The 16668-nt window shown below is 40.1% G+C and overlaps 1 protein-coding gene across 1 annotated transcript in view; it reads right to left on the bottom strand.

Annotated features, from left to right (window-relative positions):
• The window catches only part of ROR1 (receptor tyrosine kinase like orphan receptor 1), a 254000-nt gene that overhangs the window by 168439 nt on the left and 68893 nt on the right, over nt 1–16668 (bottom strand). The window contains exons 4-5 of the mRNA XM_042783341.1: nt 9874–10161; nt 8901–8931 (exon numbers count right to left, since the gene is read on the bottom strand). Of these exons, the coding sequence (XP_042639275.1) occupies nt 8901–8931; nt 9874–10161 (319 nt within the window). The remainder of the gene's footprint in view (nt 1–8900; nt 8932–9873; nt 10162–16668) is intronic.

Here is a 16668-nt window from a genome sequence, read left to right as displayed (position 1 = left end):
CCTAGTAGGAAGCTGAACCCAGAAACATAAAAAAGTTTATATATCATAACCAAGGGGGAATTATTCTAGGGATCTAGTTTGTTTTAACATACAAAAATAAATCAATCTAATAATATACCATATTAAAGGGCATATAAAGGACAAAAAGAATATGATCACCTCAATAGATACAGAAAAACACTGAACAAAAACAACACCATTTCATAAAAACAATAACAAATACTTGAAAACAAGGAATAGAAGGGAACATTCTTGTGGTGGTTACATCTGTGTGTCACCTTGGCTGGGTCTGGTTGAGTGGCTGGGCAGCTGGTGGTAGTTATTCCCCATGATGAGCCTGGCAATCAACTCCATGGTGGGATCTACCACAAGCAGCTGAGTAGCTGCTTTGGGTATGTGGTCTGCTTCCCGTATATAAGCAGCAGGTTTGGGATGAGTCTCCAGCTTATAGCATGCTTGAACCCTGCATGTAGCTGTGTTGATGTTCAGCAGCCTGCCATGCTGTGCTGACCTTGGGACTTTCAATGGACTTGAATTAATGGCCTGCTGTGTGGTTTGGTAACATCGGGACTGTGCCATTTTATTTGTCGACCTTGGGCTTGTTAGCCTCAGCAGCCAGTAGCTGCCTGAGTGAAGAGATGCCTCTAGCTTCAGTGGGCTGGGAGCAGGAGGCAGAGCTGAAGGCCAAGGTGAAGAGGCTTTCACCCAACCTTTAGAGCCTGGCACTTTGAAACTGGACTTAAAGCCTCCAAACTGTAAGAGAATGAACTCCTGTTTGTTAAGGCCATCCCATTTGTGGTATACTCTTGTCAGAGTGGCACTAGGTAACTGGAACAATTTTCAACCTTATAAAAGGCCATCTATGAAAAACCCACAGCTCCTTCATATTTAGTGGTGAAAGACTGAAAGTTTTCAGTCTTTGTGAAAGCCTTCAGGAAGAAGACAGGGATATCTACTCTTTATATTTTTATTCACTATTGTACTGCAGGTGTTAACCAGGGCAATTAAGCAAGAAAAAGAAATAAAACATATCCAAATTAGAAAGAAAGAAGTAAAACTATCTCTATTTGCAGATGCCATGATTTTACATATATAAAATCCAAAGGAATCCACAGAAAAATGATTAGCAACTAATAAATGAGTCCAGCATGGGTAGGACACAAGATCTACATATATAAAAATAAATTATATTTCTATACACTACCAATAGGAGCTCTGGTAGCATAGTGCCTAAGGTACTTGACTGCTAACCAGAAGGCTGGCAGTTCAAACCCATCAGCCACTCCTCAGAAGGAAGGTTGGGCAATCTACTTCTCTAGTGATACCACCTTGGAAATCCAAGGAGGGGTCACTATGAGTTGGGGCCAACTCGATGGCATATAACAACCACAACGATACACTACCAATAAACAGGGAGCTCTGGTGGCATAGTGCCTAAGGTATTTGACTGCTAACCAGAAGGCTGGTGGTTCACACCCACCAACCACTCCTTGGAAGGAAGATTGGGCAATCTTTTTATGTAGTGATACCACCTCGGAAACCCAAGGAGGGGTCGCTATGAGCCGGATCCAACTCAATGGCAGTGAGTTTGGTTTTTTGACCAATAAATAATCTGAAAATTAAATGAAGTTGACCCTAAGACTTGTACAAAGGAGCTCTGATAGTGCAGTTCCCAAGGCATTTGACTGCTAAGCAGAAGGTTGGCAGTTCAAACCCACCAGCTGCTCTGTGGAAGGAGGATGGGGCAATCTACTTCTGTAAACATTTACCGCCTTGCAAACCCAAAGGGAGTCCTTATGAGTTGGAATCGACTTGATAGCAGTGAGAGTGGAAATATAGAAATGCAAGGGACTTAGAATAGCCAAAACAATCTTGAAAAAAAAAAAATGGGAAGTCATAATCATCAATTTTATGTGTTACTTAGTAAGGTATTATTGTTACTGATATTAATGCTCTTTAAATTGGTTCTAACTCATAGAGAACCAGTGTACAACTGAATGAAACACTGCCCGGCCCTGCCCCATCCTCACAGTCATTACTCTGGAACAGCAAGCTATAGTCCCCAATTGGACCAATAAGCAATATCACTATAAATAGAGAAAAGATAGATGTTGTCAAGGATTTCATTTTACTTGGATCCACAATCAACATCCATAGAAGCAGCAGTCAGGAGATTAAACAACATATTACACTGGGCAAATTTGCTGCAAAAGACCTCTTTAAAGTGTTAAAGAGCAAAGATATCACTGTGAAGGCTAAAGTGCCCCTGACCCAAGCCATGGTATTTTCAATTGCCTCATATGAATGTGAAAGCTGGACAATGAATAAGGAAGACTAAAGAAGAATCCATACATTTGAATTGTGGTGTTGGCAAAGAGTATTGAAAATAGTATGGGCTATCTGAAGAATGAACAAATCTGTTTTGCAAGAGGTATAGCTGAAAAGCTCCCTAAAGGCAAAATGGCCAGACTTCGTCTCATGTACTTTGGTCATATTGTCAGAAGGTACCTGGCCATGGAGAAGGGTATCATGCTCGGTAAAGTAGATGTCAGTGAAACAGGGGAAGACCCTCAATGAGATGGATTGACACAGCAGTTGCAAGGATGGGCTCGAGCATGACAATGATTGTAAGGATGGCACAAGACCAGGCAGTGTTTCGTTCTGTTGTGCACAGGGCTGTTGTGAGTAGGAACTGACTCAATGGCACCAAACAAGTCCCCAGTTCTTTCATCAAACACTAATATAGGTGCTGCTGTGAAGGTATTTTGCAGATGTGATAAACTCTAAATCACATGAGTTTAAATAAAGGACATTATCCTTGACAGCTGGATGGGCTTGACCCAGTTGGCTGAAAGGACTTAAGAGAAAGACAGGTATACCTCAGGAAGAAGAAATTCCATCTATGGACTAGTGTCAGCTCCTTGCCCTAGAGTTGTCACCCTGCCTTTCCTGACAGCCTATCCTACAGATTTTGCACTTGAATAGTCACATCCCATAAAGACAATTGCTTGCAATAAATCTCTTAATATTTATACCCTGGTTCTGTTTCTTTGGTGGATACCTGACTGATCTGAAAGAACTCACACTGCCTAATTTCAAAGCTTATTACAAATATATAGTGATCAAAACTGTGTGATACTAGAGTAAGGAAAGATACACAGACTGATGTAGTAGAATTGAGAGTCCAGAAGTAAACCCATATATTTATGGTCAATTGGCTTTCAAGAAGCTATCAAGACAATTCAATAAAGAAAGAATAATGTTTTCAACAAATGGTTCTGAGACAGTCGGATGTCCACATGAGAAAGAATGAATTTGGACCTTTACCTCCAAATGCAAAAATTAGATCAAATAGGATCAAAAACCTAAATGTCAGAGTGAAACTGATAAAACTTGTAGAAGAAAATATGTGTAAATCTTACTTAACCTAATCTTACTTACTTAGGTTAAGTAATGGGTTCTTAGATGAAACAAAAGCATAATCAATCAAAGGAAAAAAGGGATAAACTGTACATGAAAATTAAAAAAACTTTTGTGCTTCAAAGAATACTATGAGGAAAGTGAAAAGACAACCCACAGAGTGAGATAAAATATTCACAAATCATATATCTGACAAGGGTCTAGTATCTAAAATATATAAAGTACTTCTACAATTCAAAAATAGGAAGACAAACCAATTAAAAAATGTGCAATTAATTTAAATAGACATTTCTTTGAAGACGATATGCAAATGGTCAATAAGCACATAAAAGTGTGCTCAACATCATCATCATTAGAAAAATGCAAATCAAAGCCACAATGAGACACTACTTCACACCCATTAGGATGACTATAACCAAAAAGATGGACAAGTATTGGTGAGGATGTGGAGAAATCAGAACCTCATACATTCCTGTGGGAAAGTAAAATGATGCAGTCATTTCGGAAAACAGTTTGGCAGTTTCTCAAAAAATCAACATAGAATTAGCACACAAAAAAACAGCCCAACAAATTCACTGCCGTTGAGTTGATCCCGACTCATAGCAACCCCTCCTTGGGTTTCCGAGGTGGTAATCTTCCTTCCAAGGAGTAGGTTTGAACCACCAGCCTCCTGGTTAGCAGTCAAATGCCTTAGGCAGTATACCACCAGAGCTCCCAGAATTAGCACATGGCTCTAGAATTCTACTCCTAGGTTGTTGTTGTTGTTAAGTGCCGTCGAGTCGTTTCTGACTCATAGTGACCCCAATGCACAGCAGAACGAAACACTGCCCGATCCCGTGCCAGCCCCACAATCCCTGCTATTCTTGAGCCCATCATTGCAGCCACCGTGTCAATCCATCTCATTGAAGGCCTCCCCCTCTTTCGTCGACCCTCCACCCACCAAGCATGACATCCTTCTCCAGGGAATGGTCCCTTCTGACAACATGACCAAAATAGGTGAGACGAAGTCTGGCCATTCTTGCTTCCAAGGAGCATTCTGGCTGCACTTCCTCCAGGACAGATCTGTTAGTTCTTTTAGCAGTCCATGGTACTTTCAGCATTTTCCACCAGCACCACAACTCAAAAGCATCAACTCTTCTTCGGTCTGCCTTATTCATTGTCCAGCTCTCCCATGCATAAGAGGCGAGTGGAAATATCATGGCTTGTGTCAGGTGCACCTTAGTCCTCAAGGAGATATCCTTGCTCCTCAGCACTTGGTACAGTTCCTTCGTGGTTGACTTTTCCAATGCTACACGTCGTCTAATGTCCTGACTGCTGCTTCTGTTGGCATCGATTGTAGAACCAAGCAACGTGAATTCTTTGACAACCTCAATCTTCTCTCCATTTATTGTGATGCTGCTCATTGGTCCAGTTGTGAGCATTTTTGTTTTCTTTATATTGAGACGTAATCCATATTGCAGACTGTATTCTTCAACCTTCATCAATAGGTGCCTTAAGTCATCCTCACTTTCGCAAAGTTGTATTGTCTGCATATCTCAGGTTGCTAATGATTCTTCCTCTAATCCTGATACCACGTTTTTCTTCATATAGTCCAGCGTCTCGGATTATTTGCTCAGCATATAGATTGAATAAGTGTGGAGAAAGGATACAAACCTGACGCACTCCTAGGTATACTACTCCTAGGTATATACCCAATATATCCAGAAATTGAAAATATAAATTCACACAAATAATTGTATACAAATGTTCATACCAGCATGATTCATAATAGCCAAAAAGTAGAAACAACTCAATACAGTTGTTTTATCAACAGATAAAAGGATAAACAAAATTTGGTACCTCCATACAATGGGCTATTATTTGGTCATAAAAAATAATAAAGTATTGATGCATGTTATAACATGAATGAACCTTGAGAACACAATGCTAAGTGAAGGAAGGGAAACACAAAAGGCCACATAGTCTATAATTCCACTTATATGAAATGGCCAGAATAGTCTCATCATAGAGAGTCAGAAAGCAGATTAGTGGTTACCACGGCTAGGAGAGGAGAATGGAGAGTGATTGCTAATAGACACAGGGTTTGTTTTGGGGGTGAGGGAAATGTTGTAAAATAAAACAGTGGTAAGGGTTACATGGAGCCTGGTGATGCAGTGGTTAGAAGCTTGGTTGCTAACTGAAAGGTCTCTGTGGGAGATATGTGAAGTAGTCTGCTTCCGTAAACTTTACAACCTTGGAAACCTATGAGGCAGTTCACTGTCCTATAGGGTCATTATGAGTGAGAATTGACTTGATTACAATGGGTTTTTGGAAAGGTTGCAAAACTCTGTAAATACAATAAAAACACTGAATTGTATACTTTAAAAGGGTGAATTTGTTTTCCAATCGAAATCAATAAAAACTAAGAATTACAATTACTCAAGAAAGGCTGTCAAATTTTTCACTGTCGATAAAATACAAATTCTGTAAAACTCCTGTATAAAACAAAATAGATACTGAGTTTTGCTCAAATGAAGGCAAGTTGAAAAATAGATTTTGTGGAACTAATACATAACAATCTATGAATTATGTATATTCTCTCTGGACTGTGAACAGAACCCCCAGACATGCACAAAAATGATTAAAGTAGTTGTCTTTGATGGTTCCTAGTTTTCAGTCATGTAAAAACCCTAACTTTACACATATTTTTTTAATTTTATCATTACACAGTTATATTTGTCAAGGTGGGAGGATAGAACATATTTCATCTAACCATTTGTTAGCATGATTTATAACTTTTAAATATTTAGACATATGGTATGTGGGTCTGCACTTGTACTCATGCCCCAGGCCCTATAATTGTTAGAAGTGGGCCAGGACTAAGCAATGACAGAAGAAACAAAGCCTGAAGCTATGAACACAGCCAAACTAAAAATCTCAGACTTGCTCCTTCTACAAATTAAAACACCATCCTGAAAGCTTCTTGGGAAAACCCATTGCAATTCCTTAGAGGAAGTGACAAAAGTTACACTGGCTTTGCCTTCTGGGTCTTAGTGCCAAGGATCGTACAGGCCTTCCCAACTGGGAGTTGTTGCTGCCAATGGTGCCCGGCTCTTGCTGGACTTCACACATGTAATACATCGCACTGTTCAGAATGGTGGGACTGTGTCACTGAATTTCACTTGTTTTCTTTTGCCTAACTTTGACTTTGCCACATTGAAGTAGAGAGCAATTTTATAACTACCTTGGAAAAAGCACTGTATAATTTGACAAAAGGCTCAAAGTTGTGATATTCCCCCATCGTTGTCATTTTATGTTCTGCCTGTCTCCTTGAAGGGGTCCCTGGGTGGGAAAATGGTTAAGTGTGCAATTACAAAATAAAAAGTTGGTGGTTCAAACTCACCCAAAGGCACCTCACGAGAAGGACCTGATCATCTGCTTCTGAAAGGTCTCAGCCTTGAAACACTATGAAGCAGTTTTACTCTAAAATGCATGGGGTCACCTCGAGTCAGAATTAAATTCACAGCAACTGGTTTTGGTGTTTGTCTCCTTGTAGTGAGATTTTGCTGCTTGGGGTGGGGGTAAGGATAGTGAAGGAAACTGGAATTCTGTTTGGTAATTAACCTTAGGAAGAAGAGAGGAACCCGAAGAGGATAATGGTGGCAGGTCAGAGAGGGAAAAAACAGAAATGCATCACTGGTTCTAAGGGAAAGAGAAAAAAGAGTGTCAAAAAGCCAATCACAGGTGCCAAAATGAACAAGAAGACTGAACTGCAAAAGGCTTCATTGGATTTCCAACTTTGATTGTATTTTACTGTTGTTCCCTCCAACTAAACACGACAGCTATTGATTTCATGGTATTGCAGACTAATGTGATGGATAATCTGAGAGCTAACATAAAACGGGGGTGGCCTGACATCAAAGCATACTTTCAGCTGTGGTTGAACATCTTAAAGGAACTTCAATACCTTCTCCTTAAACATCAGGTCACGAAAGTGGTATACAATTTTTGTATTTAGCTAAAAACCATGAGAGACTTAGATTGTGTTCACTAGAAAGATGACAGTAGAGGAAGAATGAAAACTTCAAAATAAGAACATATAAGTGTCTGATAATAAAAGAGGAATTCTCTGATGCAAATATGACAGGCAGGAAGTCAACAGCCAGTGCCTAACAGTAAATGCAGATTCGTGAACCACATTAATCAACCAGTGATACAGACTATCAGCCACGTTTGAAACACTGATTATCAGGAATAAATTAAGTACCAGAGTGAGAAGCATTTTTACAGCAAATAATAAGTTTTAATCTTTGTTTAAATAAGACTTCAAAAGGATTCAAATATCAACCCATAGTTGTGACCATTTAGAAAAAAATAGAAGAACAAGAAGATTAGCTTTAAGAAAGACAAGACAGAGCAACCAAACTTCTGCCTTGTTTTAGGATCAATCAGCCTTTTCTACCTGGACAAGTAGAATGTAATTATTGGGTGACAGTAAAGACTCTTTCACAGTTGCCTTTAACTGGCTTATGAAATTGCATAACAGTGTTGAAGGCCAATGTTTATTTTACCCATTACCTATTTTATTAATGGGATTGTGGACCATGGGGCCTCCAGGCACACACAAATGTATTAAAGTTCCCTACCCTGTAATTAAGCAGCACAAAGGGGATTAAAGCCCATTAAGTGGCTGTTATATCTGCCATCATGTAGCCTAGGTCAGACACATTGATGCTCTCATGGCAGAGCCCAGTGGATTTTACTTAGGGAGTCAAATGTAGAGGATATTTTCTTACAGTGCAAGGGCTGTAATTAACTGGTCTTTTCCCGATAATAAAAAGTACACATAAAGAAAAATGTCCCAAGTGGATACTGCTAAAATAAAAGATGAGAATCCCTTAGGCAGACAAATGCATCAACAATGGTATCAGTAAAGAAACTGGATCCTTAGACTTCATTAAAAAAGAACGCAAACAGAATCAAACTTCCACATCACTCTCATTCTGGGCATGGGGCTTTCCTCCCCTATGTGAGTCAGAACTTCTGCCTCTGAGTTCTTGAAAGGGAATGAAAAATTAAGTAACCACCCAATTGTTGTCCTGTTCAATAAGTAAAGCCCCAGAAATGCTGGCAGAAATGAAGGGCAGCCCCTTTTAGTTGAGAATAAACGTTCCTAAGCCCACAGTCTATCAGTTTTTGTTTGATTTAGATCAACTCCATCATTCCCACTGAATGTTAGATTAATTTTAAAAAAGTAAATGTAAGTAGATTTTTGCTTTGATCATTTAGAATCAACATTACCGCACTTGAGCTTACTGCCAATGCTGGTCTCCTGAGCATCTTTACATCAGAGCAAAAGCACAATGGAATGAGGGCAGGGCAAAATGGAATGACATCTGGAAATGCAGTGTTGGCCCAAGCAGAAGACAACATTGCCTTTGCCCTAGAAACCTGAAGGGAAATGCTTAGAGATGACAAGAAAGGGGATATGAAGTACTTACGAAGATCCTGGACTTGCAGTGGGAGGGGGTCCTGAAGAAATGAAAGAAAAACAAAAAGAAAGTCAGTCTAGGTTATTGGAGGGCAAGTGTGTGTTCAGTCAAATGATTACAAATTAATGTTCTTAACCACCTCAAGGTGGTATTTATCTTCCTGGGATTTTTATTATTTTGCTCTAGTTCCCCCAAACCACGTCTATGAAAAAAAGTACCAGTGAGAACATGTCTATATCTCACAGTTCAGGGCCTGAAAAAATGCTAAGGCAAGTGCTAAAAAATGAGTCAATAGAGTAGTCGTCCTCAAACTATGGGGGGAGTTTTCTCTGAGAGGCTGAGTGATTACAGGAGGGCCTAGACTGCAATATAGAACAGGACTTTTTGTCTCTTATGGCAACTAGACAGAAACAAACATACTGCAAATCTTCCTAACTTCTCCAGACAAGGAGCATCTTTGGTGGGAAGAAATGTTCAAAGGTATGGTGGTTTAAAGAGGGGCTGTAGGGTCAGAAAGATTTGGACTCTATTCTAGCTCTGTCATTTACTAGTTGGGCAACCCTGGGCATGGTATTTAAGCTACGGGTCTTGGTTTACTTATTTGTAAAATGGATGTAATCGTGCCAGCTTTGAGGTTGTTGGGCACACAGTAATGAGTAATAACCAGTCACTGTTGAATCAATTCCAACTCATGGTGACCCTATGTGTTTCAGAGTAGGACTGGGCTCCATAGTGTTTTCACTGGTTGTGATCTTTCAGAAGTAGGTCACCAAGACTTTTTTCTGAGGTGCCTCTGAGTGGATTTGAACTGCTAACCTTGTGGTAGCCAAGTGGTTCCTTATTTGCACCACCCAGGGACTCCTGGGCACATAGTACATTCTCATTAAGTGTCCATTCCCTCCTTCCTATCCCCTGTTGACTCTAGCCATTCTACTGCACTGGGCTGAGAATCCAAGGCCAGACCCAGTTGGAGGCTGCTTACCAAACTTGACAAACAAAACTCCGGTGGTAGAAACCACCTTCTTGCCATTCGTTGCCACACACTGGAAATAGCCTGTGTCTGTGGTGTCCAGGTTTCTGATCCGCAGCCGAGAGCCATAGTTGGTTGCCCGAAAGGAGATCCTCCGGGGCTCCTGGACCACTGGTGCATCATTTTTGAACCAGCGGATGGTAGGAGGTGGATTCCCAGAGACCTTGCAGTGCAGTTCTGCCGTCTGTCCCAGGGATGTGGTTATGTTATTCATTGGTTCATCCAGGGTCAGGTAAGAATCTGTGAACACAGTGGGGAAAGAGGCAGATGAGAGGGTCAAACAGCTGCATAGTACTTCCCAGTGGTCTGACAGATGGAATCCAAATCCACCACAGTGTGCTCCAGGATTATAAAGACACTCAACAGGAGAAATGTGGTTTAGACATGCAAAAATTAATATATTTACCAACATCCTATGCCTACTAAACAATCACCCACAGAGCCTGCTGCTTAGAAGGGTTTTTGTTACTGGTAATAGTGTTAATCCCAAAGTTTTCAAATGAATATATAGTATCCATGAATAAATATACTTTCTAAACAACAAAAAAATGAGTTTTTATTTTTCAAATGATAAACCTAATGTATGCTTCTTGTTTAGAAATTTCAACAGGACAGTGAAGAAGAGAAACAAGTAAAATTCACCTAAAATCTCCTTACTCTAAAATAACATGTCTTAATGTTCTGGCAAGCACTCTTTCAGCCTGTCCAATTTTGACAAGAAAGAAAGAAAACATCTAGGACTTGGAAGAGGTGTAATTTGTGGCAAGATTGAAATCATGGCAGGTCCAGAAAGTGATGCTCAATTCCAGTTCACTGGTATTAAAAAATATTTCAATTCTTATCTCTCACAGGTAGAATGAATCGTGTACTACCCAGATATGGGGGTATTGCTTTGCTTGCCCTATACTTCAAGTTAAGGTCTGAAAAAAACTCCAACTGTGAAAGCAACATAAATGGATTCTACACGGTCTGAAACTCATGTCTGGAGAAACTAATGTCAATTCATCATATGATGCTCCATTTGTACAATAAGTTATGAACCTGGGGGAAAAAAAATAGAAAAGAATTGGGAAGAGAGGTAGCACATCTATATCCACATGGCATGAGATCAGGAAAGTTGAAGGACACCTTCTTGCCAGTGATGACACAAAAGTTACAAAGATCAGGTAAATGGCAAACAAAAGTGATGAGTCCATGTATATTTCCATAGTATAATTCATATCAACCATAACATACTATAATATATAATCCCATGAATTATTATTTTTTAACTGAGATGCAATTTACACGCTGAAATGCACAGTTCTTAAGCATACAGTTCCATGAGCATTGACAAATGCATTAACAAATATCGCAATCAAGAGAACATCATCATGAACACCCCCGAAAGTACCGTTGAGATTCTTTGCAGTCAATCTCTGCTCCCACCCACTCACTCCCAGGCTACTGTTTTGATTTCTACCACCATAGATATATCTTGCCTATTCTAGAATTTTGTATAAATGGAATCACATTGCATTTACATTTTGTATTTGGCTTCTTTTGAGATTCAGTGCATTAAAATTTTTAATGATGTATAAAGTCCATTTAAGTATTCTTCAGTAATATAATATTTAAACATCATAGTACCATTTGTGAATTCCAGTTGCAGAGAAAATATTTATTTAAAAAAAATGGGTCTGTCACTCCTACATAAGGAGTTTATTATCATTATTATTTTATTTTCTCTGATCACCCATCCTTGGGAAGATCCCCTGCCACACAATCCCCTGCCTCTGTCCATTCCCTACCCCTCAATTGGTGATGACTTGTTTAGCAGCTGTCTTCACTGCAGGGTTATAAGCCCCATAAGAGCAAACACCTCAACTCTTTTGGTCATCACTGCATCCTCCATGCATCCTACTTTATCTAGCAATGTTGTCCAATACAACTTCCTGCAATGATGCAAATGTCTCCAATCTACATTGTCTACTTGGTAGCCACTACCCACACTACACACACACATGGTTACTGAGTACTTGAAATGAGGCTAGAACAACTATAAAATTGAATTTTTAAATTTAAATTGACTCATGTGGACCCCTGAGACTATGGCCTCTGCAGGTCTGGAATTGAACTCACTACCATGGCTTCCAGCCAAACAGTAGACAGGCATATGGGGTGAACATTGATGTCAGGTAGATACACGCCTTAGAATGATCAATTATGGGAGAACAGAAAGGCAGTATTTTCACAGGGAGAAACTTGGGGGAAGGGGCAGGTATGCATAGGAAAGGAGGACTCAGGGAAGAGGTAACTGCAACAGGGAGGAAGTGAGAATTGCAGTCAATGTCATGAAGCAAAATGTGTATGAACTGCTGTATGGAAAAGGAATTTGCTCTGTAAACTTCCACCCAAAACACAATAAAAATTTTAAAATAATTGTCTCATGTGGCTACTGTATTGCGCAGTACAAGTACATCCTAGTAAATTTGTTGAATTTAATGGAAACGTACTGAAAATGGTTGGGCATTCCTACTTCCGTAGTGATACTGCCTCAGAAACCCAAGGAGGGGTCGCTATGAGTCGGGGCCAACTCGATGGCAAATAACAACAACAACAACTGAAAATGATCTTTTTTGGAGGTCTTTGACTAATTACCAAACTGCTCATAAAATATTTTGTACATATCCCAAACAAATGATTCTTGCATTATTTGCCTTAATTTTCCACAAATACATACACAGATAAATAAATAGGGAGGGGTGGTGTCAAAGTCTGGACAGCCCTGCAGAAGTGTGTCGTATGTGATGGATAAAAAGATTATGCATGACTATCACTCACTCTGTTACCATAATAACACTTTTCATTTCTTTTAGGCCAATGAGTAATTATTCTTTACATCAGAATCATAAGCTCATTAATGACCTTGCTAATGCCTTGCTCCCTTACATTTATAATCCCTAACTCATTTATGATCTCTACCTTTGAGCATGTTTCTATAATCTATATGCATGGATACCCAATCATACACACCTGTGTGTTCCTAAGATGTTAGAGGTATGCCCACAAAGTAATAAGACTAATTAACAGGTGGCTTTATGGAGCCATTGTCAAGGCCTTTCAACTCTGTCTCATGCGTTGTGAATGGATACCTAGGCACCCTTTGTAGAGCCAAAATTTAGAAACAGTGACAATGCCAATATAACCACTGTGATTAACAATCTATTAGGAAGGTTCTGGAGCTTGACTGATAGGGTTGAATCCCAGTTCTACCATCATCTATCTGTGTGAACTAGGGTAAGTTACTTAACTTCTCTGTACTTCAGTTTTATCAACTGAAAAAGAGGAATAATAAATAGGTATTAGGAGCTCTGGTAGCATAGTGCCTAAGGCACTTGACTGCTAACCAGAAGGCTGGCGGTTTAAACCTACCAGCCACTCCTCGGTAGGAAGGTCAGGCAATCCTACTTCTGTAGTGATACTGCCTTGAAACCCAAGGAGGGGGTCACTATGAGTCGGGGCTGACTCGACAGCACATAACAACAACAACAACAACAAGTGGCAACATTTTTGGAGGAAGATTAAAATTAAATTGGGTGGAACATGTAAAGCACTTAAAATAGTGCTTGGTTTTTTAAAAAAAAGAGTCTGTCCAGTCTGTCTTAGTCTGGAAGCTCCACAGAAACCTGTCCACCATGGCTGACCCTGCTGGTATTTGAAACACCAGTGGCATAGCCTCCAGCCTAATAACAACACGCAAGCCACCACAGTAATGACAAACTGACAGACAAGTGGTGGGGTAAAAAAAGCAAGTGCTCAAAAATGTTAATTAAGGTTGCTATTATTTTTATAATAACACCACCACCTGAATAATGCTTTTCAGGCTAAAAAATGTTTTTATGACCTCCACCTCATGTTATTCTTTAACATAGTGAAGTGGGAAAGGCACGTTAGTTATTATGAACTCCAGTTGCAGATGAAGAAATCATGTCTCAGAGATTAGTTGACTTCCCCACAGTCACACAACTAGTAAGCTGCCCATCATACCCAAAGCTTTCAGCATTAACTTTAACCCTCAGACTCAGCCAAGCCCCAAACAAAATCCAACCGAGGCAAGTGGCTGATACAGCAGTAATAACATAGACTATTTTGAAGTCCCACCATCTGCCAGGAGTCCCTGGGTGGCGCAAATGGTTAATGAGCTTGGCTGCTAAACAAAAAGTTGAAGGTTCAAGTCCACCTAGAGGCACCTCCAAAGAAAGCCTTTGTGATCTACTCGTGAAAAATTACCCACTGAAAATCCTATGGAGTACAGTTCTACTCTGTCACACACGGTGTTGCCATGAGTCAGAATTGACTTGATGGCAAGTGGTTTGTTTTTTACCATATACTGGGGCTTTGGTCACCATGCGTTGGAATCAACTGGCCAGCAGTGGGTTTGTTTTTTTGGTTTATTTTTCCTCTATTGTTTACCTACTCAATAGCCCTGCAAGGAAGGAAGGAAGGAGTTGGTACCACTGTTTTATAAAAAGGAAACCTAGGAGAGAGACTAAGCAACATGTCCCAGGCTTCACAGCTGTATTGAGACCCAATTCAGAATTCTCTAGGTCAAAAACTTAAGACTGCTTTGGGAGGTTGAGTCCCACTGAGGGATAGGGATAGAGTTAGAATTTATATCCCAAGTCCAAGGTAAGCTGTAGACATGTACCCACCATGGGGCTTGTGCTCTTCCCTTAACTCTGGCCAGGATTGTCTAGTTAATGGCTCTAAGCTTTAGCAGTAAGTTCTGGCTAGTGCTTGAGTTTCCCTTCAGGGTCTATGTACCTTAGTCCACCTGTTAATGCTGAGATCCTAGGCCTCCTGCCTATCACCTGGCAAACTCTTCATCCTGAAGTCACATCCTGTTTCTTGCTCCTCCAGCAGTACAGGCTCCAGCTTGGAGTTAGAGGGGTGTCCTTGGAACCATATGAGTGCCAACTGGATGACAAGAGATGTCATCATTCAGTGATTCCCACAGTTTGGCTCTACTATCCAGATTCCTACCTTCTTTAAATATCAAAGCCAACTGGGATCATGCCCCACTCCCCAGAGACCATGATGTCAGCTGTTGGGCACATGCCTTAGGACTAACATTACCAACTGTGTAGTCACTTATATCTCTTATTTCCATTTTCTCTCTTTAGCCTTCTCCCACAGGCTGTTGTTGCTTCTTCTCTCGGGTGGTTTGGTCTTCTCTCACAGGTGAAGTCTCGGCAAGCTCTGTGGCCAAGCCCACATGGCTTATAATATAAGAGGGTGAGCTGGAATTTTAATGTCTTTCTTTTCCTTCCAAACCCTAGTTGCTTCTTATGACACCACACTCACAAACACACAATGCTTTGAATTTTTTCTTCAGGGAACATAAATTATCCAAAAATCAAGAGCTAGAGAAAAATGACCCTTTTTTGAGATCTGTAACTGAGGGAGAGAGCCCTGGTGGTGCACAGGTTAAGGTACTCAGCTATAAGCAGAAAGATCAGAGGTTTGAACCCTCCAGCTGCTCTGTGAGAGAAAGATGTGGCAGTCTGCTCCTGTTAAGATTTATAGTCTTGGAAACCCCATGGAGCAGTTCTACTCTATCCTATAGAGTTACTATGAGTTGGAATTGACTTGAAGGTACTGGGTTTGGACTGGGTTTTCTAACTGGGGGGAAGGTAATGGATTGAACTGTGTCCGTCAAAATATGTACTGAAATCCTGGGCATATGCCATTATGATTTAATCACAAGATTAAATCAACTGGCCTTGCATAGAGCAGATTACTTCCCACAATGCAATCTAAGGAATTTAATTCAATCAATTGATTGAGGTCATACCAGTGTAGGTTGGATATTGAGCCTAATAAAAGATCAGCACACACACACACACACACACACACACGAGAAGACAGGAGACATATGAGAATTGTCTATGCATAAAGGAACCAAGGAATGTCCAGAGCTACTAACAGGAAGGAATCAACATGGCCAAGACTCTGGGATCTTTAATCTCCAGAACTGTGAGAAAATAAATTTCTCTTCTTTTTAAGCAACCACTTGTGGTGTTTCTATAACAGCAGCACTAGGTATCTAATAGGGGAGTTTTTCAATGATACTCTGAAGGTGTATTCATCTTAAAACTTCCTGAAAATAAATCAGTATGAACTGCTCCATGTATGAAATCACTTCAAAGACCCTGGAGACAGACTGCCTGAGTTCACATTACAGTCCTACTACTTATCTGCTGTGTGACCTTCAGTAAACTGTATCTCAGTTTTGTTATCTGTGAAATTGGTCTCATAATCTTATTTTATTCATAGGACTGTTATGAAGATTAAATAAATATGTTAACACACAGGGAGTGCTTAGAATAGAATCTTATACAGAAGCAGCATGTAAGTGTAACTATTATTATCAATTTTATTTTTCTCACAAATACATGACTCCTAAAATTGGGGGATAATTATCCATCAAGATGACTAGTTTCCTAGCCTAGAAACAGTGGTCTGATATTTATTTTATTTGTATGTACCATTTCACAGTGCTGTTGTACATCCATAAACTTAGGGAGCTTCAGAGGTGAAAGAGATTTTAATCAGTTGTCACTGTAACATTACCAAGTCACAACGACCTCATGTGTGTCAGAGTAGACTTGTGTTCCACAGGATTCTCAGTGCTGATTCTCCAGAAGAGCCAACGCTCATCTGTCAGTTTGTTGTACCAGGGTGGCCTGTCTGTTGCTGTGATGC

This window comes from Orycteropus afer, unplaced genomic scaffold (genome assembly GCF_000298275.1).
Source record: "Orycteropus afer afer isolate SDZICR_OR568_19922 unplaced genomic scaffold, OryAfe1.0 scaffold00016, whole genome shotgun sequence".
In the NCBI taxonomy this organism is placed as follows: domain Eukaryota; kingdom Metazoa; phylum Chordata; class Mammalia; order Tubulidentata; family Orycteropodidae; genus Orycteropus; species Orycteropus afer.
The sequence above is the reverse complement of the archived record's forward strand: the minus strand, read 5'-3'. Positions and strand labels throughout refer to the sequence as shown.